General features: G+C 45.2%; 1 protein-coding gene across 1 annotated transcript; it reads left to right on the top strand.

The window, feature by feature from the left end:
- Nucleotides 1-3,051: 3,051 nt before the first annotated feature.
- Nucleotides 3,052-27,550, top strand: LOC130113918 (ELKS/Rab6-interacting/CAST family member 1-like). Its single transcript, XM_056281620.1, has 20 exons — nucleotides 3,052-3,203; nucleotides 5,024-5,844; nucleotides 5,958-6,146; nucleotides 10,193-10,484; nucleotides 10,946-11,073; nucleotides 11,224-11,298; nucleotides 11,412-11,567; nucleotides 11,812-11,979; nucleotides 12,717-12,884; nucleotides 13,045-13,182; nucleotides 13,280-13,420; nucleotides 13,739-13,879; nucleotides 14,050-14,243; nucleotides 15,184-15,319; nucleotides 17,221-17,352; nucleotides 18,181-18,341; nucleotides 20,418-20,565; nucleotides 23,082-23,177; nucleotides 24,760-24,945; nucleotides 25,896-27,550. Exons 2-20 carry the CDS (start codon nucleotides 5,299-5,301, stop codon nucleotides 26,031-26,033), a joined length of 3,333 nt encoding a protein of 1,110 aa, XP_056137595.1. The 5' UTR covers nucleotides 3,052-3,203; nucleotides 5,024-5,298; the 3' UTR covers nucleotides 26,034-27,550.
- Nucleotides 27,551-27,833: the final 283 nt, after the last annotated feature.

Below are 27,833 nucleotides of genomic sequence, written 5' to 3'. Positions count from 1 at the left end.
GCTGCTCAGGTGATGATAACGTGTCTTTTTCAGTGTGGATACATAATCGCCACTTAGCCTATATTTGTTTGAAACAGTGGCGAGTTCGGAGAGTTAGGAACGTGTGCACTGATAATAAAGCGGGGTATTTTGGGGAACTGTAAAGCTAGTTCACCCCTGTTAAAGGTTTTTTTTTAGAGAGTTGTTCCTTAGCCGATGTGAGGGTCCAAGGACAGGATGTTGTGTTGCTGTAAAGCCCCCTGAGGCAAATTTGCCATTTGTGATATGGGGCTATACACATAAAGCTGATTTCACTTGATTTCATTGTTGGCAACAAACCGTTCTTTCATTTTGGGATTTCAGGATTTACTTTTTCCCAAATCCCATTGGTCCTTCGAATGTCCTAATACGTGCCCTGTATTTTGTCAAGATAGTATCTGCTTTAAAACAACACAACGGGCATTGTTTTGATGCAAAGACCGACACTTATTTCTACAGAATAAGTGATACTAGGATTCATATCTTTATTGAGAGAATTTTTTTCACTCGAGGATTACTCCTGTACAATTTCACTGCAGAGACACCGCAGAGACACCAGATTCCACTTCCCAGACAGCATCCAGATGTGGGCCCATGATGCAGCACTGATGGTCTTCTTCTGGCCCTGACAAAACGGATGTGAGCCTGAAGTGGCCCACATGTATAACAGCAAATATGGCCCAAATATGCCAAATCAAATGTGGGCCTTTTTTGGCAAAGATGCGGTGCTCTGGGCAACATGTGGTCTGGATATGACCCTGAAGTGGCCCGTGTGGTAAATGGTGAATATGGCCCAAATATCACAAAACACATATGGGCCACCTTTGGCAAATATGGCACATGCGGCATTGCTATGGCTTGGTTCTGGCCCAGATCTGGCAAACAGGAGTGGACCGCCCACGTTAAAGGCCTCGGAAGATACAGCCAGTGATCTTGTCACCTGATGATAACTGGTAATCTCAGTAGTTCCATATTAAAACCTATAGCAACGTCTGCTACAAAAGGTTACCTTTGAACACCATAAAATTAAGGTATCTTGCACTAATAAAGGTGAACGTTAAAGATGTTTTCTAACTGCTAATGATGAATATAATGCTAAAGGTAAATGTAGTAGGCTCCCTCTATCGTACGGTAGCCTGATAAGTACAATTACTCGGATAGAGGTAATGTAATGTAATGTAATGTAATGTAATAAAGGCGATTCCTTATTATGATAATAATACCAAAGGCATTCGAGGCTTCAATTCTGTGGATGTTGATTATCACGCAGCAAATGTCCAAAATCCATAAATGATGTCCTCTGAATGATTCAACACTGTAATATTTTACATGAACACATGTCATTTTAGTTTTCATATGTTGAGAATGTTTTATGGCTTTGGTTGTAAAATGTGAGGGTTTTCCAAAATAATTTCTATTCATCCTGATATGAAAATTGATTATTGATTATGCCTAGTAGTGTTTTTTAAAATTTGCCATTGGTTACTGCAAACCCTTACTCTTTTAGTGCGTTGTTACCCAAGACTAACCCACATCTAATTTATTTGAACGTTGTTGAGCCTGCTCTTTAATCTGCTCAATACAAATTGTAAAATTCCTAAAGATAAACATTGCCCTCTGGTGGCGTTATTTTGACTAACCGCACCATTCACGGGTAATTTGAACAACGTTACCTTCCATTTGATCAGCAATCTTGCATTTTCGGCTGTACAGTGAATAAATCGCCTCCAAATTCCCCCCCCCCCCCATTAATATGTCGTGGTTATCAAAAAGATTTTCTGAACAACCGCACTGTACTACATGGATCTTAGTTCTAGTTGACCCCATTTTATTTTGGTCTTCCAAAATCTAGCCCCAAAGCATTACTTTATACACACATATATGTTATTATTGTCATTTGGTTGTTGAAAACATTGTAGTGGCGGCTGATGCTAAAAACAAATTGTGGGGGGGGGGCGCAATGTACCTTGGCGCAGCCCACCTGACAGCTGCTTTAAAGTCCACACAGTCAGAGGTATTAAGGAGGACATTAGATGTTATCAGGGCTGGTAGACGGTGGATGATTGACAGTCGAGACGAGGCGTGGTGGGGGTGTGTGAACATGTATGACAGCCACGAGAACTGTCCAATCACATTAGATCAATAACCATTAAAACAATACCAATTCGCTGCCAATGAAAGTGGGAGTGTCTTGGGCAGCACAGGACTGCGCCCCCTGGAAAATGTGAAGAAACCAATTAGACAGCAGCCTCAGGTTACCTGCACGCCACAAGTTCGAGGGCTTACATAAGTTATGGTTTGGCCGGCGCCCCTCACCCAGGAAGTATATGTATTCAGACCGGAAGTATATGTATTCAGACCGGAAGTATATGTATTCAGCCAGGAACCAACCAAACACCATTAGATCCAGCATTTAATGCTGCTGACAGGCGCTCACAGCAGCGGCGCCCCCAGAAATGTTTCATCGGAGGGGCCAAATGGGGCCACTGAAACTCTTGGGGTGGCACACCAAAACCAAAAGCCATGACTGAATTTCGGGAATTCTATGATGCTGTGGCAGTATCCTGTATAGCCTAGTGGAAAACTGTCAATATGAGAGTTGAGAAAAATATACATTATGGATTTAAATGAACAGCACCTGATGCAAAATATCAGATAGAAGCATATTATGCATAATCAGAAGCATATTCTGCATATGCGACTCGTGGCTGGGGGGGCCAGCGGGGGGGGCGCAGGGATAGTATCAGGGTGGCCGTGGGCCACCCCTTGGGGGCGCCACTGGCTCACAGACTGACAACACTTTTATTTCATCATTATTTGCATTATACAACTAAATCATATTTAACATGTCTGAGAAGATTTTCCTCCCCTGATATCTGAAGGGGTCCCCGTACCGGCCAGCCGCCGCTGGTCAGGGGCTGCTTTATCCCCATACGGTCGTGGCCGCGCATCGGAAATTCAAGCGTGGCGATGGAGTGTCGTGAACGCGCATCGCAGGCTTTACGTCACCGAGGCGCCCTGGCTCTCCGGAGCCGCCGAGACCGCCGCCGCTGCCGGGAAGAGATGGGAAAGTGAGATAGGGACGCGCCGAGGAACTGGGAGAAAATGACCGTCTTGCTTCCGATTTCCATCTGCCAAGGGATCCAGCACCGACGCCGCTTCGAGCTGCCCGCATAAAGGAGAAGGTAGTGTGGAGAAACGTCCATCGCGGCTATTGTGTTAGCGGGGGGACGGGATTCGGCTTGGCCGCGCTAACGGGGAGGGACGCCGGCCGCGTTTGGCGGCGCGGCGGCGGCGGCGCCTTGCGGTGCCGTTGACGTTCGGCTGCTTTGCTCGAGCCGTCGCGCTCGGTGTTGGCTGGACCGTCGAGCCTTTGAATGAAACGGACAGAGGCGAAGCCCTTTAATGGAGGAGGAGGAGGAGGAGGAGGAGGAAAATGGATATGGTTTGGGTGTCTCCAAAGCAAAAGCCCGTCAGCCTCAATGTGGAAATCGGGCAAAAATGCTTTAAGATGGTCTCAACAAACCGCGTCTCCACACGGGGCCGAAACGCCCGAATTCAGCCGTCATGTGGCCGCGCGTTTCTGCACCGGCGGCTGCCGTCCTGGTGTCCGCCTATACGCCGCCGCCGCCGGGGTGAGGGAGGCAGGGAGGACCCCCCCCCCCCTCACCTCGGGAGTGACCACTACCTATGTGTCCAATGCCCCCTTTTCCTTCGCCAGTGTTTAACCGCAGCCAAAACACGCTTGGAAAACAACGTTTCGGAGATTCGAGTATGAAAAAGAGAAAGAAATCTTAACGAATTAACCAAACTATTCACGTCTCAATCCGGGTCGCTAGCCGCACACGCTACTACACGTAACGGTAGCCAAGTCAGCAGTCTGCTAGCCGTCATGTTAGCCTTGCTAGCCTGAGGCCACGGAGGGCGCCGGCCAGACGTGTAGAAGAAGAAGCCTGGTAGAACCGGACCATGTAATAAATCCCCGATAATGTAATAACCCCGATAATGTAATAAATCACCGATAATGTAATAACCCCTGATAATGTAATACATCCCCGATAATGTAATAACCCTGATAATGTAATACATCCCTGATAATGCAATAACCCTGATAATGTAATACATCCCCGATAATGTAATAACCATGGAAAATGTAATAACCCTGATAATGTAATAAACCCCCCGATAATGCAATAACCCTGATGATGTAATAAAACCCCGATAATGTAATAAACCCCTGATAATGTAATAAATCCCTGATAATGTAATAACCCTGATAATGGGATAAAAAATGCACTTGAGGCCATTGAAAATGCAATAAAACCTGATAATGTAATAACTTCCTGATAATGTAATAAAGTGCATTTCCCGATAATGTAATAAACTATATAATATAGCTAACCCTAACCCTAATAACGTCCTGTTAATGTAACACATTATTACTTTATTGGTAAAAAGTTTATTACGTTATAGGGAAATGCACTTAATTACATTATCAGGAAGTTATTACATTATCAGGTTTTATTGCGTTTTCAATTGACTCGAGCAGATTTTATTACATTATCGGGGTTATTATATTATAGGGAATTTATTACATTATCAGGTTCTACAAGCCTGCTGAGCAATTCTGAGGCGAAGGGGATCGCCACCCATTAGCTGAAGGAATATTCCAATGCTTCAGATTTGTCAAAATGGCCGGAATTTTTTTCGATGACAATGTTATTTTAGCAAATGTAAGGCCGAGTTACTGACTAGTCATTTAGACATTACAAAAAGGTTAAAGCATTTGGGAACATTTTCATACACTGAAGCTTCTACAAACTCGTAAAAAACAACATAATGTTCATCGTTTATTTTGTTCTATACCCGCCTGCCAAAGCTGACTACTTGGTGTTACTGTGTCCCGTGGTTAACACCTCCAGTTGTAAAATTGGCACCATCTCCACACTAACACTGTGTATGATAGACTGCATTATTTATAGTAGAACTGTGTTTTTTCTTGCAGATTGGTGTCAGACATTTGCAAACCTGGATGGCAGCTCTAGTCTGAACAGGAACATCCAGCAGCCCTGCCACTGAATAAGAAAACAAGAGAGCTAAAAAGTTGTCACGTTCATTGTGCACGCTGATTCCCATTGAACCAGGATTACCATTACATTCACTGAACAGTGATAAGAGACTATCAACTCAATAATCAGCTAAATATATCCACACCTTTGGCCTTGAGAACTTACACTCTGAAGTCTTGCAGTCAGCTCTGTTCCTTTTATTTAGCAGAAGATGTATGGCAGTGCCCGCTCTGTTGGCAGAGGGGATGCCAACCACAGCGTAGGGAGAGATGGGGGCAGTAGCAGCAATCAGGGATCCGGCCGTTCCCCTCGCCTTCCTCGCTCTCCTCGGATGGGTCACCGTCGCACCAACAGCACTGGAGGCAGCGGAGGAGGTCCTGGAGGAGCAGGGGGTAAGACCCTTTCTATGGAGAACATCCAGTCCCTCAATGCAGCATATGCCACCTCGGGACCAATGTACCTGAGTGACAACGAGGTTGCCATTGCAGCCGACCACCTCCCTAAAAGTGGCGGGACAATGACAACGATGGGAAGGCAGAGGGTGACATATGGTTCAAGGGGCAGCAGCAGTGGTGGTGTGGCAGCCAGTACCCCCAACATTGCCACCTCAGTTCCCACCAACGCTGTGCTGCCTGCTGGCATGATAGCAGGCGATGCCCTGGCTTTTGGGGATCATCACATGGCCTCCACTGTGCCCCATTCTCTGAGACAGGCCAGGGACAACACCATACTAGATCTACAGGCCCAACTCAAAGAGGTATCTTGTTCAGCTTTTACATATAGGGTACAGCTTTGTCTTTCAAATAGGCTGCAAGACATGGTTGGTTATGCCTAGTTTTTTTGTGTTGCTTGCTTATCCCACTTGCTCAGGTCCTGCGTGAGAATGAGTTGCTGCGGCGGGAAGTGGAGGTGAAGGAGAGCAAGCTGAGCTCCTCCATGAATTCCATCAAGACCTTCTGGAGCCCTGAACTGAAAAAGGAGCGAGCCCTTCGGAAAGATGAGGTCTCCAAGATCACTGTGTGGAAGGAACAGTACCGTGTAATTCAAGATGAAACACAGGTGTGTGTTTCAAAATTAAACATTTTTTTATCTGTATGTTTTGCACACAATAAAATGGTCTATAGTAGGATCTTAGACTCTTAGTTCTGGCTAAGTACAGTTTTGTTCAATTAATGAATGAGTAATGATGGTCTCTGAACTCCATGCAGTTTTAGTTTCAGATCTGTTTGTCGATTTTACTTTATTTGTATAGCCCATTATCACTAATTACAAATTTGCCTCAGTGGGCTTTACATCAATACAACATCTTAGACCTTTTTAGTGAATTTAGGTTGCTTAAGAATCCTCTGTTGTCAAGGGTCAAACATATTTGGCTCCAAAAAATGCTATCCAGCCATTTCTGTTTGTTGTGCAGCTTGCCCACCGTAGGACAAGTGTGTTTCTCTCCCCCTCACCTCCATCTTCTCGCTGCATAGGTTAGAGGCAGCTTTAGGAAAATCAAGTTAATCCTCTTATATAGAGCTATGTGCTCATGCTTCATAGATCAAAGACGGTGTAGATTTAATGATTGGTTTAGCATCAATATGTTTTAGCAATTTCTGGATGTAGTGAACCTGATAAAAGAATCTAAAACCTGGGTATGTGTGAATTGCCCGCTGAGGAGAATCCGAAACCGACCTCAAAATGCCACCACAGTTATCATCAAATATGTTTAATGATAATGTCAAAGCAATAGTGCTTTTCCTTCAAGTAGGAAGTATCTTAGCATGTGTGACTGAGGGAATATTTAGCCCCATCTTGTTGTCATTTTATGTGTCGACGGCATGTAATGCATTGTATTGAAGTGGTTAATCTGACTGATTTTCATGGACATCGCATGTCAGGCATTTGTCCTCAGATGAAATTTACGTGCTAGTTAAAAGCTCTTTTCCACACACTTGCAAGTTTCCTTTCGGATGATTTGATCAAGAAAAGAATCTGTTGGATAAAATGGGCAGGATATACATGCAACAACAAAAACAAGGCGTTTGTGGCCTTTAATAGGTTTCGCCTGTGCTTACTAGATTATACCAAGTGCCTTTTCATATGAGCAGCTTCAAATGGGTGCACACATTCTCAGCCTTAGATCTTTAGCGCTCTCATGTCCACTCCTAGCTTCTGCTCATCACACGCTCTTGTCTAGTTGGTACCTCCGCTGTCCTTCACATTTCTATTCTCCTTTCACTTGTTTTCCTCCAACTGTTGTCCAGGTAGAGGTGGGAGAAACCCTGGCGTGGCGTTAAAGCTAATGCCCTGCTCAGCACCTTTCTGGGTTGTCTGCGTGGGCCTTGCAAGCACATACAAATATATGATTCCCTTTCACCGTTTGACTGTGAAACGATTGGAAGAATGTTTTATTTTTGAAACCACAAATCACAACATGTTGAGGAAATTGTGCAAAATCTATTGCAAAAAAAAAAAGGAAGAAAAAGCGTTTTCTTTATTTATAAGTCTCATGTAGTGTAGCATCTCCCTCTGCCTGCTTCCAGAAGTCTAATCCATTAATGACTGTAATGGAGTGGATGGGCAGATGTGTATAATTTGAAGTATTGGCTCTTGCTGAGTCACGGAATCACGCTGTGGGCTCATTCCCAGTAATGCCCTGCTAGTGTGAGGCTAATCAGTGGGTGCTCTAATTTAAAGATGTCTGCTTTCATATATTAGCTTCCTCCCCCCACAAATGCAAGTGCAAGCAAAGACATATGCACGTGCACAGACAAACCCAAAAAGGCATCTGGCTAATTACCCCCTCTGTTAAACTGCCCGCCCGCTCATGGAGCAAGCCTCTAAATGAACGTGTACATCTGTGCTCGTGTGTTTGCGTCTGTACTTCTTGGTTATTTGTGTGTGTTTAGTTGTGTGTATGCATGTGCACGCTTGCATCCCTTTGATGGATGTCTGCTTGCTATGCTGGCCACAGCTTTCTCATAATCCCTACTATAAGACATTTATCCTCCCATCCTCTGTGATAAGTGACTGCTATTACCTCATCTCAAAATGCAGCTTGCTGTGAAATGGCTGTCAGCTTCCGCTTCCCAGCAAAGCCGGACAGATACTCTGCTAATTGCCATTGGTTGTTACTTGTTGGCTAAACGTTTCTTGCCACTTGGCTAAGATATCCTATTTATCATGTCATATTGTGAAATGTTATAGACGCTTAATCAAATAGTATGACAGTTGAGCAGTGAGTCAAGCAAACACAATGTGGTGTAAAAAAAAACACAAAAAAAAACAAAAAACATTGTGAGCTAGAGAACATGTGCATCGGTCCTTTTGGTTGACCTGTAACACTTCTGCAGAGGACCAGAGCTGGAGATACAGTATCTCTGCACCTGTGCTGGTTGTTATGTGTTGTAACTGATGCCCCTTTTCCCTGCATGTTACCGGCTCGGCTCGACTCAACTCGCTCTTTTTGGTTTTCCATTGGGTAAAAGTTAGGGATAGTACCAGGTACTATCTGCGGAGAATCCGAAATCAACCTCAAAATGCCATCACAGTTATCATCAGTATATTTAATGATAATGTCAAAGCAATAGTGCTTTTCCTTCAAGTAGGAAGTGTCTTAGCATGTGTGACTGAGGGAATATTTTGCCCCATCTTGTTGTCATTTTATGTGTCGACGGCATGTAATGCATTGTATTGAAGTGGTTAATTTGACTGATTTTCATGGACATTGCATGTCAGGCATTTGTCCTCAGATGAAATTTACGTGCTAGTTAAAAGCTCTCTTCCACACACTTACAAGGTTTCCTTTAGGATGGTTTGATCAAAAAAAGAATCTGTGGGATAAAATGGGCAGGATATACATGCAACAACAACAACAACAACAACAAAGGATCTATTTGTATTGAAAAAGTTAGTTTAAAAGTTAGGGATAGTACCTGGTACCAGGTACTTTTTTGGTACCACCTCCGTCAAGGTTCCAAGTGAGCTGAGCCGATACTAAAAGGTGACATGAAAATACCACTATACATAAATAAAATAAAATAAATTAAATATAAATATAACATTTACAGAAAAAAAATCTTTAAAAAAAACAACAAAACTAGTCAACATGCCCACAAATGACCAGCGGGGTTTCGCCGTGAGGGGATACTTTCTGCAGTGGAAAACAAAATCCCAAAAAGTAAAGTGAGTAGAGTTGAATAGAGTAGAGTGGAGTTGAGCTGGTACCATGCAGTGGAAAAGGGGCATTAGAGCACACTTTTCTGTGTGGAATAGTAGTGCGCCACATCTCTCGTTATGCACTCCTCACTCTACATCACCTCACTGTTGTCTCTCCTGAGGCAGAAAGGAAGAAGAAAAGTATGTGTGTGTGTGTGTGTGTTTGTGTGTGTGTTTGGGGGGTACGGTTCAGCACAGTCACAGCGGTGAGTCAGCCTCAGTCACAAGGTGGAAGAGGTGATAGAAAAGGAAGGGAGTTTTGGAAGGGGAGAAGTGAGGTGTGAATAGGTAGGTGGATGTTGAGAATAATGAGAGGCGCAAGAATGGAGAAGGAGTAGAAGAAGGAAGGCGAGAGAGGGGGCTGGAGGTCGAGAGAAACGGAGGCAGACACTGACTTCTCTCTTTGTTGTGTTGTCTGAAAAGGCTCACAGCTGGTTCAAGCCAGAGAGTGTAACACGGCATTGTATTTCTATCTCAAAACAGCTCTGCCAAGTGCCTGTGGCATCAAATGCCACAAACAATGAAACACTATACCAGGCTGGTTGTGTTTCACCGCTTCTATTTCACCAGGCATGAAATGTAAGACTGTCCACAAGGTTCGGCCATGACGGTTTCACCTCTCAAGAGCATCACTAAAATCATAGACATGATGAGAGGCTGATCTTCAGCAGCTGTAATACAATATTCCACCAGGAGCCATTAATCCAAACAGGGGTGGTATTTTTGTAGTCCCTTGTGGCTTTACAATTACTGTGGTCCATGAGCACACTCCCATCAGCCTGTTTCCCATCATTCTAGATAACCCTAGAAATTCATTTTGGAGTATATGTTGTAAAACAGATGGATAAATGTATGAGCGTTATGGTCATATTTACTTGTATTTTTCCCTTACCTGTCCCTAGCACCTCCAGATGACTCTGCAGGCCCTTCAGGATGAGTTAAGGATTCAGAGGGACCTGAATCAGCTGTTCCAGCAGGACCCTGCCAGCCAGGGCCATGACCTGACCCTTACCTCTGAACCCACTGAGGAGAACTACAGGCGGCTGCACGTTGAGCACGAGCGGCAGGCCAAAGAGCTGTTCCTCCTGAGGAAGACTCTGGAGGAAATGGAGCTGAGGATCGACACTCAAAAGCAAACGCTGGGGGCCAGGGATGAATCCATCAAGAAGCTGCTGGAGATGTTGCAGAGCAAAGGTGGGTTTGAGCTCTGACTGGGGTTAATCAATGTTAGTGAAGCACCAAATGGCCAGCTAACAGAGCTCCTCATGAATATACAAAAGGACTGAAAAGGTTCATCTTTAAAAAAAAAAACCTTTTCTAATATAAAGTGTTCATACTCATTTTCCAACATCACCTGTCATACAAGTGCACACATTCACACATGGGAGCTAGTGAGTGAAATCAGCCTTCGAAAGTTGGTCACTGAGCAGCTTTACTGGAGCAATTGAGAGTTGAGTGCCTTGCTCAAAGGCCCAAGGGAAACGTAGTTGTTCTGTGAGGGGAGAGCATGTCATTTGTTTGCCAATCCAAATCATGCTCACATAAACTCTGTCAACTGCATCCCCTAATGAGGAGGACAAAATACCTGTACTCAACCAATAGATGTCTCTCCGGAGGATAAAAGGGGATGTAACCGGTTAAAATTGCTGCTCTAGGACCCTCTGCCAAGGCCTCAGAGGAGGACCAGGAGCGGACCAGGAGACTGGCTGACGCAGAGATGCACAGGCACCACCTTGAGAGTTTGCTGGACCAGAGAGACAGAGAGATTGGTGCTCTAAGAGAGGTAACTCCCCTGGGATGCCATGAAAGAGATTCCTATGTAGTTTTAGTTGACCAGTTCTCAAGTAATCTTGTTTTTTTGTCTTTGTGTGGCCAAAAACTGATCCAACAAACTTTGACCCTGCCGCGGATTATTCCTCTCCTCCTCCAACAGGAGCTGCACCGCCGCTACGAAGGAACCCCTGAGTCCACCAAAACGAAGGCTCTACAGACTGTTATCGACATGAAAGTGAGGGTTGTGTTGAGGGAAATGTGCTCTATGTGTGTTTGTATGTGTGTGCACGGAGGTGTATGCTCACACGTGTGCCACATGCCATAGTGTGTTCTGTCCTCCCCTCTCAGGATGCTAAAATCAACTCGATGGAGCGCAGTCTGAGGGACATGGAGGAGGAGCTGCTGATGCTGAAGTCCAACGGTCTGCTGAGCTGCGAGGAGCGTCAGGAGGAGATGAAGCAGATGGAGGTCTACCGCAGCCATACAAAGTTCATGAAGAACAAGGTCTGGAACAATTTGAAAAATGGGTATTCACTTTGCCAAGCCATCGTTTGACAAAGCCCATGTAATTCTGAGCTTTGAAATAATGCTTGGCAATTCACCATTCAAAAGGTGACGGTCTTGCTGTTCTTCCAGAGGAAAGAGGGCATCTGTGTGACGGCATTGCTGACCTTAGCAAACAAACTTCAAGGGACTGTCGTCAATTTCCTCTTCATTGCCCACTTCAGCGTTCTCTTGTCCTTTTTAGATGGAGCAGGTAAAGCAGGACCTGTCAAGGAAGGACACTGAGATGCTCGGTCTTCAGACCAAGCTGGAGACACTCACCAACCAGTTTTCAGATAGCAAGCAGCACATCGAAGTCCTCAAAGAATCCCTAACAGCCAAGGAACAACGAGCAGCCATCTTACAGACAGAGGTACAAACTTACAAACATTCAAGCACTCTCACCCAGAGGACTTGCAAATGCATGTCACCAGGCTCTTTGATTTGTTTTTTTCCCCCAGCCCTTATTCAGGTTCAGTTTGTAGACAGTGTGCTCTCAAAACTTCTGTAGCCAACTTCTTTCAAGGTGCGAAGCCCCAAGGAATTTCACAAATCTTAATAGTCACGGACTGCTCACTTGATGATATAATTTGCTATTTCAAAACGTTTCGACTTGCTGCCCTCTTCACAGGACACAGCCACAGAAGAAGGCAGCAAGCCAGAGCATTTGGCTGTCTATTTTTCTGTTACTTTTCTTTGTAATGTAAATATATTTTGAAATAGTCAATTTTATTATCAAGAGCGGCAGCCCTTATTTAATCAAACTAAGTTTAAAGTAACGTCTGAGTGGTCGATGGTGTAAGAAGGTTACATTTATGTGTATACCATAGAGCTATACACAGTACTGCAATACTGGCTGCTCTGTTGGAGCTGATGGACCCTTAGTGCCATGTTCAAGGGAAGTTTGAAGGTAGTTGTCAAAGGAGGGCAAAGCCCTACACCCTCACTTCCTCCACCAAGTACAGTAGGCGCTAGAATAAATGACATAGAAACAGCTACTTACTTGTTTAGAACTGGCCTGTTCACCACCAATTTATTTAGATTAACAAGCAGAAAATTCAAGAGTGCGTCCCTGTTTCTAGCTGCTCCTTACTGCCCTCCTCTGGTCAGGTGGATGCCCTGCGCCTGCGGCTGGAGGAAAAGGAGGCAACCCTGAATAAGAAGAGCAAACAGATCCAGGAAATGTCAGAGGAGAAGGGCACACTCAATGGGGAAATCCACGACCTCAAGGATATGCTTGAGGTCAAGGAGCGCAAGGTTAATGTGCTGCAGAAGAAGGTGAGAGCCTAGCAGTTCAGATGAGGGATGCAGTCTTGTGCGATTGTTGTACGAGATATCCACAGAAATAACAACACCACATAATTGGCATCGAATGTAGTATGCACTGTTTGGTGTTTGTTGTGACTGACAGTGGGCGCATTTCGTGTCATCTCTTCAGATAGAGAATCTACAGGAGCAGCTGAGGGACAAGGAAAAGCAGATGAGCAGCTTGAAGGAGAGAGTCAAGTCTCTCCAGGCAGACACCTCCAACACTGACACTGCTCTTACCACACTGGAAGAGTCTCTCGCGGAGAAGGTGTGTGTGTGTGTTTGAGCATGAGCTGAATGCATACACCTGCTGTCATGTGTATGTGAGGCCAGTGTGAATGACAGTCTCCTCTCCCTCGTCCCAGGAGCGGATCATTGAACGCCTGAAGGAGCAGCGAGACAGAGACGACCGGGAGAGGACAGAGGAGCTTGACTTGAGCAAGAAAGAGCTGAAGGAGTTGAAGGAGAGACTGAGCACACTACAGGGAGACCTGTCAGACAGGGAGGTGTGAAACACATGATGGAACGTGTTTGCACACAGGCAAACTCACATGCAGCATGATTCAGTTTTTACAATTGCTAGCTGACTGAAAGGATTCTTAGTCATTTCTTTTTTCTTTTTCTTAGTCACACTGAGTCATGGAATGTTAAGTCACAGAAGCGTACCACAGATGTGAAATATTTTCAATTTGTTAGCTCCCTCTGTTAGTTTGTCTGTAAACATAAATATTTTCAGTCTCAATATAGGAATGACACATTCAGGGAGAACATAGAGTTAGTGAGGTATTCTCTATTTTTCTTTGTATGTGTGTGTGTATGTCCAGACCTCTCTACTGGACCTTAAGGAGCATGCCTCCTCACTGGCCTCCTCAGGGCTGAAGAAAGACTCCAAGCTAAAGAGTCTGGAGATTGCTCTGGAGCAGAAAAGGGAGGAGTGCCTCAAACTGGAGAACCAACTCAAGAGGGTGAGGGATGATTAAGCATTCTAGGAGCTCCATTGGCTCCCTTAATGTACAATATGACACTGCTGAATGTTTTATGAGGGAGTGTAAGAAATATGAAATTGAAAATATGAATCAGTCTGCCTGTAATAGATTATGAGATGCTTACTGACTTGTGTCCTGTTCCTTGTCAGGCTCAGACCGCTGCTCTAGAGGCTCAGGCCAACACCGAGTTGGCTGAGCGCATCAGTACCCTAGAGCAGGAAGTGGCCCGCCACAAAGAGGATTCTGGTAAAGCACAGGCCGAAGTAGACCGCCTGCTGGAGATCCTCCGAGAGATGGAGAATGAGAAGAACGACAAGGACAAGAAGATCAATGAGCTGGAGAGGTGTGTGTCTGTCTGTCTGTCTGTCTGTGTGTGTGTGTGCGTAGATGGCTTTCAATACACTAGGTTCAATGTGTTTGTGTGTGTGTGTGTGTGTGTGTGTGTGTGTGTGTGAGCAGAAGGAACACGCCAGTTTAAAGTCGATCAGTTTAAGTGTCTCTTCGTCTTCGGTCTTCTGCTTCCTTTTTCTCATCTTCCTGGTGTCTGAATCTGTGTATCTCTCTTCTCACTTCTTACCTTTGCACTGGAAATCGTATCACCCCACCAGTTTGGCCTCCAGGTTAGTAATCCACATCCCCTCAACCTTCTCCCTTTCCTGTATTCCTCTGGCCAAGTCACTCTTGTATGCTTCTTCAGAATGCTGTCCCTTTCCACCTCTCATCCCTCATCTCTGTAGCGTTCTCCAATCCTCTGCAATCCTCACTGTTTCATAAGCCACGAGCGTCACACTCTACTCTCTGTCCAGTCCTTTTCCACTCCGTCTACTCATATCTCAATCATTTCTTTTCTTTCACCTAGTACCCCACCCCACCTCTCTCTCTTTCACCTGAGTTGGGTCTGTGTGGGACTCGTAGCAGCCCCGTGTCACTACTCTGGAAAGCAGGACTTTAAGGCCACAGTTGCATTTACTGTTTTGGTATTTTGATCTGATTTCAAATGGTCAGGAATGGTTTTGTTTTACTTTGCTCATATGCACATTGTAACTGGATAGCATCCCAACCATACGGAATTATAATCACAAACGTGAGCCTGACAACTTTCCTAGCTTGGTTTTGAAGATTCCACAGCAGTGTGGGCAAATGTGGATTTTATGTACCCAGACATATCAGGTCCTTTACTCTGGCCATTGGTTTGATACAAGGGTGTGAGTCTAGCCTATGGTTTCTCTACACTAAGACTTTTATCTAACCCCGGCCTACTCTATCGCATGGTGCTCCTTTAGGCAGATGAAGGACCAGACGAAGAAAGTGGCATCTCTTAAGCACAAGGAGCAGGTGGAGAAGAGCAGAAATGCTCGACTGATGGAGGAAGCCCGGAAGAGGGAGGATAACATGTCTGAGAACTCCCAACAAGTCAAGGTGAGGAGTGCGTGTGTGTGCGTGCGTGCGTGCGTGCGTGCGTGCGTGCGTGCGTGCGTGCGTGCATGTGTGTCTATGTGTGAGAGAGAGTGACATGTTTAGGGGGTGACAGTGGAAATGGAATTGAGTGGCTCTCAAGATTCACATTGGATTTCTGGAAGATGGTTCTACCACAGGACTTGGTTGGGACAGAATGAAGGAGATTTAAAAATGGATGAGACGGGAAAGCTAATCTTTTGGATAGGTTTGTCTTGATACATACTCAATAGCCCAGGTAAGAAAATCAAAGAAAACTGGATCAGTTCATCTGGACACAACATTTATTGAGAGAAACGTTTCATCATCATCTAAGTGACCTCTTCAGTCTCACCTGACTGCAGGTATCCCACTCTTATAAACAATGCAGTGACTGCAGGTACTCCCACCCTTATAAACAATGCAGTGACTGCAGGTACCCCACCCTTATAAACGATACAGTGGCATAATGGCCCAAACCAACCATCAGTTTCACGAAATGCTGTGATTGCAAACATTCCCAAATCCTCTGTGAATAGTCCACATGGCCATTGTAACTCTGGTTAATGGTCACACATATTTGCATATGAAACTGATGGTTGGTTTGGGTCATTATACCACTGTATACCTGCAGTCACTGTATTGTTTATAAGGGTGGGGACACCTGCAATCTCTGTATTGTTTATAAGGGTGGGACACCTGCAGTCACTGTATTGTTTATAAGGGTGGGGGTACCTGCAGTCACTATTGTTTATAAGGGTGGGGGTACCTGCAGTCACTGTATTGTTTATAAGGGTGGGGACACCTGCAGTCAGTTGAGACTGAAGAGGTCACTTAGATGATGATAAAACGTTTCAATAAACGTTGTGTCCACATGAACTAATCCAACTTTCTGTGATTTTGGATGGTTGTGATGCAGTTAAGGACAATAAGAATATTCAGTTTCACAAGCCGTTATTTTATTTTTAATTTGACCAACAATTACTGTGTTCCTACTAATGATAGCTGACCAATTAACATCATTTGAAAGTAGTCGTTTTACTCCCAACGTTCTTTCACTCAGCGTAACTGGGGCTTTTTTCTCCCCCTTTTTCTCCTCAATTTTCCTCGGCCAATTACCCCACCCTTCTGAGCCACCCTGGTGGCTGCTCCACCCCCTCTGCTGATCCGGGGAGGGCTGCAGACTACCACATGCCTCCTCTGATACATGTGGAGTCACCAGCCATTTCTTTTCACCTGACAGTGAGGAGTTACACCAGGGGGATGTAGCGCGTGGGAGGATCACGCTATTCCCCCCGGTTCACCCCCCCGAACAGGCGCCCCGACTGACCAGAGGAGGTGCTAGTGCAGCGACCAGGACACATACCCACATCCGGCTTCCCACCTGCAGACACGGCCAATTGTGTCTGTAGAGACGCCCGACCAAGCCAGAGGTAACACGGGGATTTGATATGACGATCCCCGTGTTGTTAGGCAACGGAATAGACCGCCATGCTACCCAAACGCCCCCAGCGTAACTTGTTTTGATAGAGACAAGATGACAGAGTCTAGGCAAAGGAGTCTAGTGAGGAGTACTGACCAAACATAACGGCATAAATCTGAAGAGCAAATGGTAAAAAAATGATTTAGAAAAAAAATTCAGCTGAAATGAAATGGTGGTAGTCATAAGCATGATGAAGGATGAGGGAAAATTCAGAGCAGATTGAGTCAGGCAGGATTACTGCTTTTATCCAATGTCAGCCTGAAGTTGGCGCATGCACATCTGCGAATGCACTTATGGTTGCTTGGCAATCGATGACATACCCTTTCTCAGCTCATCTTTAACAGTCTCTCTTTGTCTTCCCTTTGACTCTGTCCAACATGCTGTCCCTCCTGCATGGCTGCAGGACACCCTGCGTCAGAAGACTGAGCGCATCGAGGAGCTGGAGGAGGCCCTTAGGGAGAGTGTTCAGATCACCGCCGAAAGAGAGATGGTGCTGGCACAGGAAGAGGCTGCCAGGTCACTCCAGGAAAAGCAGGTACATGTCCACCCACACACACACACACAATACAAAGAAAAATTCATCATATTGCAGGACGGCTGACACATGCAGTGCCTACACACTCATTTTAAAAGACCACAGAAAAGAAACCCACCTTTTCTTACCCAGATTTTTTTTCTTTCTGCTCGTCTGTTGTGTTATGTCACCTCGTTTCTTCAAGATCCTTTCTTCCTCCCTGGCTTTCTCTTCTTTCTAAGTTCTTTTGTCTTTGCTTGTCAATTTCTCCTGTTTTTTCTCTGCTACACAATGCCTGTCAGAAGCACTCACTCAAACCAATGCATGAGTTCGACCACGCCCACCTTAAGTGGTCTAAGGTATGAGCCCAGGTTACCACTTCAAGTGTGTTTTGAACCCCAGCCCCCATTCAGTTCTCAGCAACACTTCCTTGTTAAGTGTTACTTTATTTACCTGCTGTTAGACTGAATGGTGCTTGAACTATGACCGCTAATTTATCAGCACTTATTGAATTATTCACTGATTTGGTCAATAAATTATAATTGTAGCACACTATTAGCATGGATTAATAACACTTACGTGCTCCTTAAAGTAAATAGCAGGCAAATAAAATGTAATGAGTGAATTTTTTTTGCTCCGACCAGTGTCCGAAGTACTCCTTTACCAACAACATATGCTAATTCTGCTGCTGCCACCCTTGTGAGAGCAGTCGAAAAGTGTCTTGATCTGAAGAATAGATGAAAAAAGCATGAAGCTTTTACTAATGAATGTAGGGCATCTATTTTTATGTGGTCAAGTTTACATTATTGTGTGTGTGTCTTTGTGTTCTGGGTGTGTGTGTTTTTCCAGATGGAGGAGCTGCTGGGAGCTATGGAGAAGGTGAAGCAGGAGCTGGAGTCCATGAGGGCCAAACTGTCTTCCACACAGCAGTCTTTGTGTGAGAAAGAGGCCCACCTCACCACTCTGCGAGCTGAGCGCCGGAAACACCTAGAGGAGGTGCTGGAGATGAAGTAGGTTATACACAATCACAGGTTAGACGGATGGTCTGACGTAACTTGAATGCCCTAGTTTCATGGACCCCAGCACCACATATACTTAACAAGTCACAGACCACCTCATTGCAGTTGGGCTGGGTACATACTGGAGGACTTTTAAATTACTAACATAATGAAAACATTATCTTGTTCATGAGTGAGGGTAGGATGGAGCGGGAGATTGACAGGCGGATTGGTGCAGCATTAGCAGTAGTGTGGATGTTGTACTGGACTGTTGTGGTGAAGAGGGAGCTGAGCTGGAAGACAAAGCTCTCAATTTACCAGTCAATCTTCGTTCCAACCCTCACCTATGGTCATGAGCTTTGGGTAGTGACCGAAAGTGTGAGATCGCGGATACAAGCGGCTGAAAGGAGTTTCCTCCGTAGGGTGTCTGGGCTCAGTCTTAGAGATAGGGTGAGGAGCCCGGACATCCGGAGGGAGCTCGGAGTAGAGCCGCTGCTCCTTCGCGTCGAAAGGAGCCAATTGAGGTGGTTCGGGCATCTGATTAGGATACCTCCTGGGTGCCTTCCTTTGGAGGTTTACCGGGCATGTTCAACTGGGGGGAGACCCTGGGGTAGACCCAGAACTCGCTTGAGGGACTACATGTCCAGTCTGGTCTGGGAACTCCTTGGGATCACCCAGGAGGAACTGGAGGGCGTTGCTGGGGAGAGGGACGTCTGGAGTGGCCTACTTAGCTTGCTGCCACCCCGACCCGACCCCGGAGAAGCGGCTGATGATGAGATGAGATGAGATAATGAAAACATTTCACAGATTTTTGGTCTTGTAATCATTGGAACATGCACACCAGCTGATTAGTCCAAGATGGGGGATCGCACACTTAAACATTACACGAATGATCAGTCCTGACTTTCAGAATGGTTTTATTTTAAACTAGAAGTTGGCGGTAAGGCAACGCTTTGGATATCAACCACCATTAACAATCAAAGAAAAAAAAGACTCAGAACCGGGGATCTCATAGAAATCAGTCAATAAATCAATCAATCAATCAATTTTATTGAACATGTTAAAGAAAACATAAGCAATAAAAACAAATAAACAAACAAAATCATCGGCAACATGTAAGCAACTCAAATAATATGATCTTGTTTAAAAGGGGTAAGAAGAAGTTGAGAACTTTTCTTGTCCTACCCCCGTATACTACTCATGCACTGATAATAGAAAATGAAAGTTCGATTTAGACTTGTGAGCCAACCTGACTTAATAGCAAAACAGACACGGAGGTTGACAGTCAGACACAATTTGTCAGGCTTGTTGTTTGTGCATTGTTTTGCAGGAAAAACGTTTTTTTTTTAAATGCAACAAAACTTGCTTGCTTCACTCTCACCGACTGTTGTGGGTTTCTGCTTGAGAATTCATAGCCCCCCCCCCCCCGCACAATAGGATTTCCAGTTGTTAATATAAATATCAGACATGTTTGATATTAACCGGGATAAATGAATGCCTAGATGGAGGCTAAAGACTGAATCTGTTGATACCTTTCACTTCAGGATAATTTCGGAAGATGGTGATTTCTGTGCACTCTCAAATCAGGACCACCCCACCCTTGTCAAGGGAGGCAAATTGGGCCTAAAATTGAGCCAATAATCCTGGAATCCAGTCTTAGTCTCACTGCAAACCAACATGGAATTGATTCCAGTACTTTCTATAATGTCTACAGTGATCTATAATGCTGCTCTTGGGTCTGGTGCATCCATTGTTTGTCAAGTGTCCATCTCACAGCAGGGAGAGACATCCATCGAGGGTTAACCAACTCCCTTCAGGTGTGCTGCTGATGTGGCAAAGTCATTGCAGGCTCTGCACCTCCAGCTGACACACAAACCACACACACACACACACACACACACACACACACAAACACAAATGTGAGGTAGGAGAAACTGTAGATTATTGATTTGCAACCTGCCTGCTGTAAATGTCAGCTTATTTTGGTCTTCCTGTCAACAGGCTGATGCTGTGCCATCCATAATAAATGATGACTGAGCTCTTTACCAGTGTGGTGAAATGCCATCATGTTTTATTCTCGCCTAACAGACAGGAGGCGCTGTTGGCCGCGATTAGCGAAAAGGATGCTAACATTGCTCTACTGGAGCTGTCCTCCTCTAAGAAGAAGAAAACCCAAGATGAAGTGGCTCTGCTGAAGCGAGAAAAAGACAGGCTGGTGCAACAGCTCAAACAGCAGGTAGGGGGGTCATGCCGGTGGTGGCGTTTGGGTCAAGGCCTTCACATAGTCTCAAGTCACAGCGGGCGTTAGCTTTGATAGCACGCATGCAGTCATGCTGTATTAGTGTTTTGTATACTCACTATGGAAATCGTGGCTTTTATTTATAAATCAAGTTCCTGCTCACCACTGCTGCAATGAAGGTTGAGAATAAAGGTGTTTCCAGGGACTGTAGATTGTATTGGTTGGAAACGCATGGTCAATTGCTGCAAAAAATAATAGTTTTGTCAAAATGTTGATTTTTGGGGTGTCCAGGTAGCGTGGCGGTCTATTCCATTGCCTACCAACACAGGGATCGCTGGATCGAATCCCCGTGTTACCTCCAGCTTGGTCAGGCGCCCTACAGACACAATTGGCCGTGTCTGCGGGTGGGAAGCCGGATGTGGATGTGTGTCTTGGTCGCTGCACTAGCGGCTCCTCTGGTCGGTTGGGGCACCTGTTTGGGGGGGAGGGGGAACTGGGGGGAATAGCGTGATCCTCTCCCTGACAAAACTCTTCACTGTCAGGTGAAAAGAAGCAGCTGGTGACTCCACATGTATGGGAGGAGGCACGTGGTAGTCTGCAGCCCTCCCCGGATCAGCAGGGGGGGTGGAGCAGCCACCAGGATGGCTCGGAAGAGTGGGGTAATTGGCCAGATACAATTGGGGAGAAAAGGGGGGGGGGGGTCCACACAAAAAAAAAATTCTTTCTAATTCAGCATCTTCTCTGTTTCCCTGACCGTGAAGCTCTTTTACTACACTTCATGTTGAAGTTTTGCATCAGCGTTGATGTTTGGCATCAAATGCACGATGGCTCCCCCAGTGGGCCTGAGAACAACAGAAAAACAGGAAGTCATCTGTTAGATGAAATGGGTGATGGATTGATTTTATCAGCCAGGGAAAAAAAGTATGGATGCTCTGTAATCTATCGGTGCTAGATGGCTGGGACAACACACCGAAAACAGTTGCTGAGCATGGCAAAGCTGTCCGCAAAATACTGAATGAAATGTCACCATGTAGACTGACGCTTCAGCAAATACATCTCAAACACTGTCAGCAGGGAACAGAGTTTCGCTCTGATAGAACAAAACATCTGCAAGTGTTTTCAGTGTTTGCTCAAGGCTCAGCTTAAATGGAGATCTACATATTGTTAGATTTTTGATTTTTTTTTTTTTCTGGCTGCTAAGATAATGTTTATTTTTCTTATTTTTTGACCCCCCCCCCTTTTTTTTTTCTCCCCAATTGTCCTTGGCCAATTACCCCACTGGGATTATGGTGTTGCTTTAAGGTTAATCGTAGCCCGCAGTGTGACAGGCCACATGGTGAAACAGTTCAGTAAATAAGAAAGCCTGTCCCTGTGACAACAAACGTGTTATTTAAAACCACGATCTTAAATCGCTGTTATTACCTTGTACCAGTACCAGTGATGATACGTGTAGCTGCAGTGGTGTTTGAGCGACCCGAATCCAAGAGGTCCAGTCATCAGGAAACAGAAATGCCAGTGACGTTGTGTCAGCGTCTCCCTTAGTGCCCAACAGAAACACAGGGTTGAAGCTGAGTGTCTGCTTCTTCTGCACTTAGTTGCTATGTTGAACATACAGAATGCTATGTGCCGTATCAGTGTGCTCAGGAAGTCCTACCTTATGCTGACCATGACAATGAAGAGCTGTAAAAGTGTGTATGATTTGAATATTGGATATTTTGATAAAAATGCCAGAAATAGGAAGCATCTGATAGGACATTTGTTTGCTTGTAAATATTCGGGATTTTTGCCACCCGTTTAAGTGCTCCCTTTATATGTGTCTGTCATACACACATTTCACCAAATGGGGCAGCCCGGGGCAGGGGGCGCTCTACTCTATGGCCTCATTAAACTTTAGGAAAAATTCAAGATTAATTTTCAGACCATGGGGCCACATTGCTGCCTGTCAGTGGGCAAACATAGAAGTCACTGCTACTGTCTCCTTCTCATCTAACCTTATCATCGCCATTCAGTCTTTTTTATTTTTATCACATCCTTTTTCTCGGCAGCACAGTGGTACAGTGGTTAGCACGGTCGCCTCACAGCAAGAAGGTCCTGGGTTCAAACCTTGGGGGTCGTCCCGGGTCGGCCTCTGTGTGGAGTTTGCATGTTCGCCCCATGTTTGTGTGGGTTTCCTCCACATGCTCTGGTTTCCTCCCACAGTCCAAAGGCATGTAGGTCAGGTGACTTGGCCATACTAAATTGTCCCTAGGTGTGTGTGTGTGTGTGTGTGTGTGTGTGTGTGTGTGTGTGTGTGTGTGTGTGTGTGTGTGTGTGTGTGTGTGTGTGTGTGTGTGTGTGTGTGCCCTGTAATAAACTGGCGGCCTGTCCAGGGTGTTTCCCCACCTGCCGCCCAATGACTGCTGGGATAGGCTCCAGCATCCCGTGACCCCAGTTGGGATAAGCAGCTTGGATAATGGATGGATGGATCCTTTTTCTCTTCCAATATAACAAGGTCATTTTGCTTTCTCTTATAGACTCAAAACCGAATGAAACTGATGGCAGACAACTACGAGGATGACCATCTGAAGACCACCCCTGACCAAACCAATCATAAACCCTCTCCAGATCAGGTAGCTTGCCTGGCCCCTTCACAGCTTGGTCTACTTTGCTGGCGTTGCTGTAATTTAGATATTGTAGGATTTCTGTAATTCCTGTCAGTAGTTTTATTTTCTTTTTCTGGGGGGGGGTGTGAACTAATATTAAAGTGTTGTTAACAAAGTTGTTTGTCTAAATCACATGCAACTCTAGGGAACAACAGTGTCTTCCTCTGACAGATAAACCCAGATAGTTCTTCCATGTGTTGTTGGTTGTATACACACTAACCAAGTATTCATTCCCACTGCTGCCAACGGCTTCACCTGTGCCCAACAGGATGATGAGGAGGGTATTTGGGCATAGGCAACATTTTGCCCTTCCCCTCTCTCTCTCTCTGTCTCTCAGCCAATTTGTTCAGAAGGGTGAGCACCTACATAATGCCAGACTCATCAACTTGTCCTTGTCTCTTTTTCATGGCATGTTCGCTCATCTTCCTGTCTTCCATTCATTCGTGTGTTTTGCTCTTGTGTTGTTCTTTCCGCCGTGTCACATTATGCCTTTTTTCTGTTGATCGTGGGTGTGTTGTTGTTGTTTTGTTCTTTTCATTAATTTAGAGGGCAAGTCTCACCACTCATTCTGGGCGTCGATACCGTTTAAATTGATTGCCCTTCGGCGGCTTACAGGAAAGGGATCAGTGTGTGTGCGCTCAGGCTGAGAGGATGAGATGATTTCTATCTTGGCTCAGTCTCTTGCTTCACACTACAGCATCTTAACTGAGCACACCACGGCCCTGGCACTGACGTGTACATGACTGAGCACACCACGGCCCTGGCACTGACGTGTACATGACTGAGCACACCATGGCCCTGGCACTGACGTGTACATGACTGAGCACACCACGGCCCTGGCACTGACGTGTACATGACTGAGCACACCATGGCCCTGGCACTGACGTGTACATGACTGAGCAGGCCACGGCCCTGGCACTGACGTGTACATGACTGGACTTCCCAACATCAACAACCCCTTACCCATAATGCCTCACACCTGCTAAAACCAGTATTGAACTGGATGATACCACTTACTGGGCTTGTGTACTTCGTATATTACCACAGCCATTTACTGACCATTTACATAGAGTGGCATAATTACTAGTACTAGATACTTAGATACTTTTTCCATCTATTCATGTATAATAAACAAATACTAAATGCACTACTACTGGAGTGTATAAAGTGATTTTTATACACCAAGTGAAGATGGAGGGTTTGCAGATGTGTTCGATGGCCGGCCGTGCATGCAGATGGCAGTGCTTTGATTTACTTTTTAGATTTCTCCGGTGTAAACCATTTAATCTGTGTTGAGTTTGTTCTGGCGTTTCATGGAGACCTGCTGCATGGTTGCTTCACATCCCCATTTGATCCACCGTGATGACAATACAGCAGCTTGTTCATTACACATCTCGACCAACAATATTACACCTAAAGTCCATGTCAATTTTTCTTCCTCTTTTCTTATCCATTTTCCACATCCCTTCTTCTTTTGTTCATATCCATCTTCTGTGCTTTGTCCCCTACTCTCTTTGTTTCTCTTTTACCGCACCTCCCCACCTGGCAGATGATCCCCCCTCTCCTAGCCCTGTCACAGAACCGTAGTAAGCTCAAGCTCTACATCGCACACCTGACTGACCTCTGCCACGACCGCGACCCCAGCATCCTCAGTCAGCTCACGCCACCCTCTCACTACCATCACAGCGACCCCCCGGCCTGGGAGGAGGAGCTTCAAAAGATGACTCTCGAACAAGTACTGGAGGAACACTTTCTCTCTCTCTCTCTGTCTCTCTCTCTCAGAAGTGATGGGATATTTAGATACTGAGAATGAATAACAGGGAAAAGTGGTGAGGTGGGCATCTGGGTAGTGTAGCGGTCTATTCCGTTGCCTACCAACACAGGGATCACTGGTTTGAATCCCCGTGTTACCTCCGACTTGGTCAGGCATCCCTACAGACACAATTGGCCGTGTCTGCGGGTGGGACGTCAGATATGGGTGTGTGTCCTGGTTACTGCACTAGCACCTCCTCTGGTTGGTCAGGGCGCCTGTTCGGGGGAAGGGGGAACTGGGGGGAATAGCGTGATCCTCCCATGTGCTACATCCCCCTGGTGAAACTCCTCACTGTCAGGTGAAAAGAAGCGGCTGGCGACTCCACATGTATCGAAGGAGGCATGTGGTAGTCTGCAGCCCTCCCCGGCTCTGCAGAGGGGGTGGAGCAGCAACCGTGACGGCTCGGAAGAGTGGGGCAATTGGCCGGATGCAACTGGGGAGAAAAGGAGAGAAAAAAAATCCGCAAAAAAAAAAAAGTGATGGGGTGCAGGAAAGTACAGTAGAATATTACAAAGAAGGTCAGCACATAGTCATGTTTCATCAGTCGTCTTCAACAGGGTCAAGTGGCCAATGATTATGTTGAGCTAAAACAGATGAAGACAACTGTCAGGAAGTGTTGGTATATCGATAAACAGTTTGCAGCCTAACTGCGAGGATGCTTGCAGTGGCCTTTTTTTATGATGAATAACTTAACACAGGACTGATTCTGTTTTTCTTGTCGATGTTTTCTAACATAGCTACTGCATACTTGCTCCATCAGAGATGACGAGAAGGCACCGGGTTCGATTTGAGAATGTTTGCGTTAAGGTCACATGACAGTTGGCCAGAAATGGCTCCGGTAAGAATATAACTTATCCTGTGTCCATCCGCAGCTGGAACGAGAGCTGGAGGTGTGTGAGAGGGAGAGTGGAGAGCTGCAGGAGTACGCCAACTCGGTGCTGCAGCAGATCGCCGACTACTGCCCTGATATCCTGGAGCAGGTGGTCAACGCCCTGGAGGAGTCATGCTGACCTCTGATCCGGCCCGTCCAACCCGTTCTCTTCAGACAAAAGCTCAGTGTAGCCCAGGCGCTCTTTATCAGACCACCACATGGACAGGCCCTTTTAAAAGGGAAAGGGGGAGGGGGGTACATCATCTGGTGTCCGGCATCCCTGAGCTCTTACTCCACTTCCTCTTCCTCATCCTTTAATCCAGGAGACATTTTACTTTTCTGTCTCATGTATCTCTAGATAACGTGACTCCGCCTAGTTGCCCTCAGGTCAAGTAAAATCTCATGATCCACACACCTCATCAGGTCTTCTTCTTCCCCTTTATTCTTATTTTTAGTTCATCATTCATTATGCACGTAGGGAAGGAAACTTTTTGGAGGAAGGGGGAGCCTCAGTATCCTGAGGAGAATGGAGAGTAACTGTGCTCAGTGGGTGAGTCTCGGAGACATGTAGTAGATGCTTGTTTTGATTTTTTTTTTTTTTTTGGGACAGTGTTTTCCAAAGTAGTTGTTAGGGACCAGTGGCTGTTCGTTGCCAAGTTACACACTAGCAGCTTCAGACTGGCTAGAACTACAGCGACTGGTGTCCGTTCGTTCGACCACTTGGAAATCACCGCTTTAAACCAAAAACCTGCGCATGTTCTGCATAAAGTACGTGTCACAACTGAGAGTTTTGGACCTGTCCTTTAGCCAGGATTAGATTCTGGGTGGGTTTTATCACATATGTTGGGGGGTTTGGTACATGCATTATAAGGGGGGTTGAGTGAGGCGTTCTAGCAGTGGATCCTGGTCTGAACTTTGACAGAAGTCAGAAGGAAGGCTTTATTTATGCACTATGTTCTCAAGTTAGGATGAGAGACAGAGAGACAGAGGGTTTTATTCATGGACAATGTTTGATTTTTTTTTAACGGTTTTGCACACAATGTCCACTTGTTTTTGAGGTATGCAATGTTGTTTCTTTCAGAACGTTCTAGTGGCCTTGGAGCATGCACAGAGATCAGTACTGGACCTAATGCAGAGGTGTTATTTCTCTGTACCACTGGTGCTAAGGCATGATGTAAGCATTTTGATCTGACCCACTAACTTTCAGTCTCATCTACAGACATTTCTACAGACGTCACATGTAGCCCAGGTAGTTATTGTTTCGACTGAATCTCTGACAAATGCAAGTGATGCCCCTCTCTTGTATTTTTCACATCACTTATAAAATGCAAGGGATGTCAGTTTCTTGTATTTTTTTTTAAATCTTCAGGGCTGAGATTTTTGATTACCGTATTGGCGCACCACATTCACACGAAGTGAAAATCACTTTCCCGCAGATCTTGACTTTTTAGATCAGTTTGTATATAAGTCGATAATAAACGCGTACAGTGACTGAGTACAGGTCAGTTTAGTGGAAGATGTTGTGCGTTCTTTAAAAAATTCTGAAAAGTTAAAAGCAGTGCAGTGGTCGTCTGTGTGTGTTTAATTTTGTCTTTGAGACAAAATGTGTGTGACAGTACTGCCATAACTTTCAGAAAGTCATGCTCTATAGATATATAAATATATACATACATACATACATACATACATACATATATATATATATATATATGTAAAAAATGTTTACCATATGGATATGCATTGAATGTTTGCACAGAATCTGGAGGAGCGAGTTGCTCTGAACAAAGTGGCTGTCATGCAAGTATGTTGAGTAAAGACATGGGGAGGAAATGTGTCAAAAAATACATTTTGTAAGTGTCAAAATAATGTGTGAACTACAGATGTTTTTAAAACCGTGACTGTGTGATGGGAGAATACTTTTTGACATTTATTTCTAACC

This window comes from Lampris incognitus, chromosome 6 (assembly GCF_029633865.1).
Source record: "Lampris incognitus isolate fLamInc1 chromosome 6, fLamInc1.hap2, whole genome shotgun sequence".
Classification (NCBI taxonomy): domain Eukaryota; kingdom Metazoa; phylum Chordata; class Actinopteri; order Lampriformes; family Lampridae; genus Lampris; species Lampris incognitus.
Note: the sequence above shows the minus strand (reverse complement) of the source record. Positions and strands in the feature narration are given on the sequence as shown.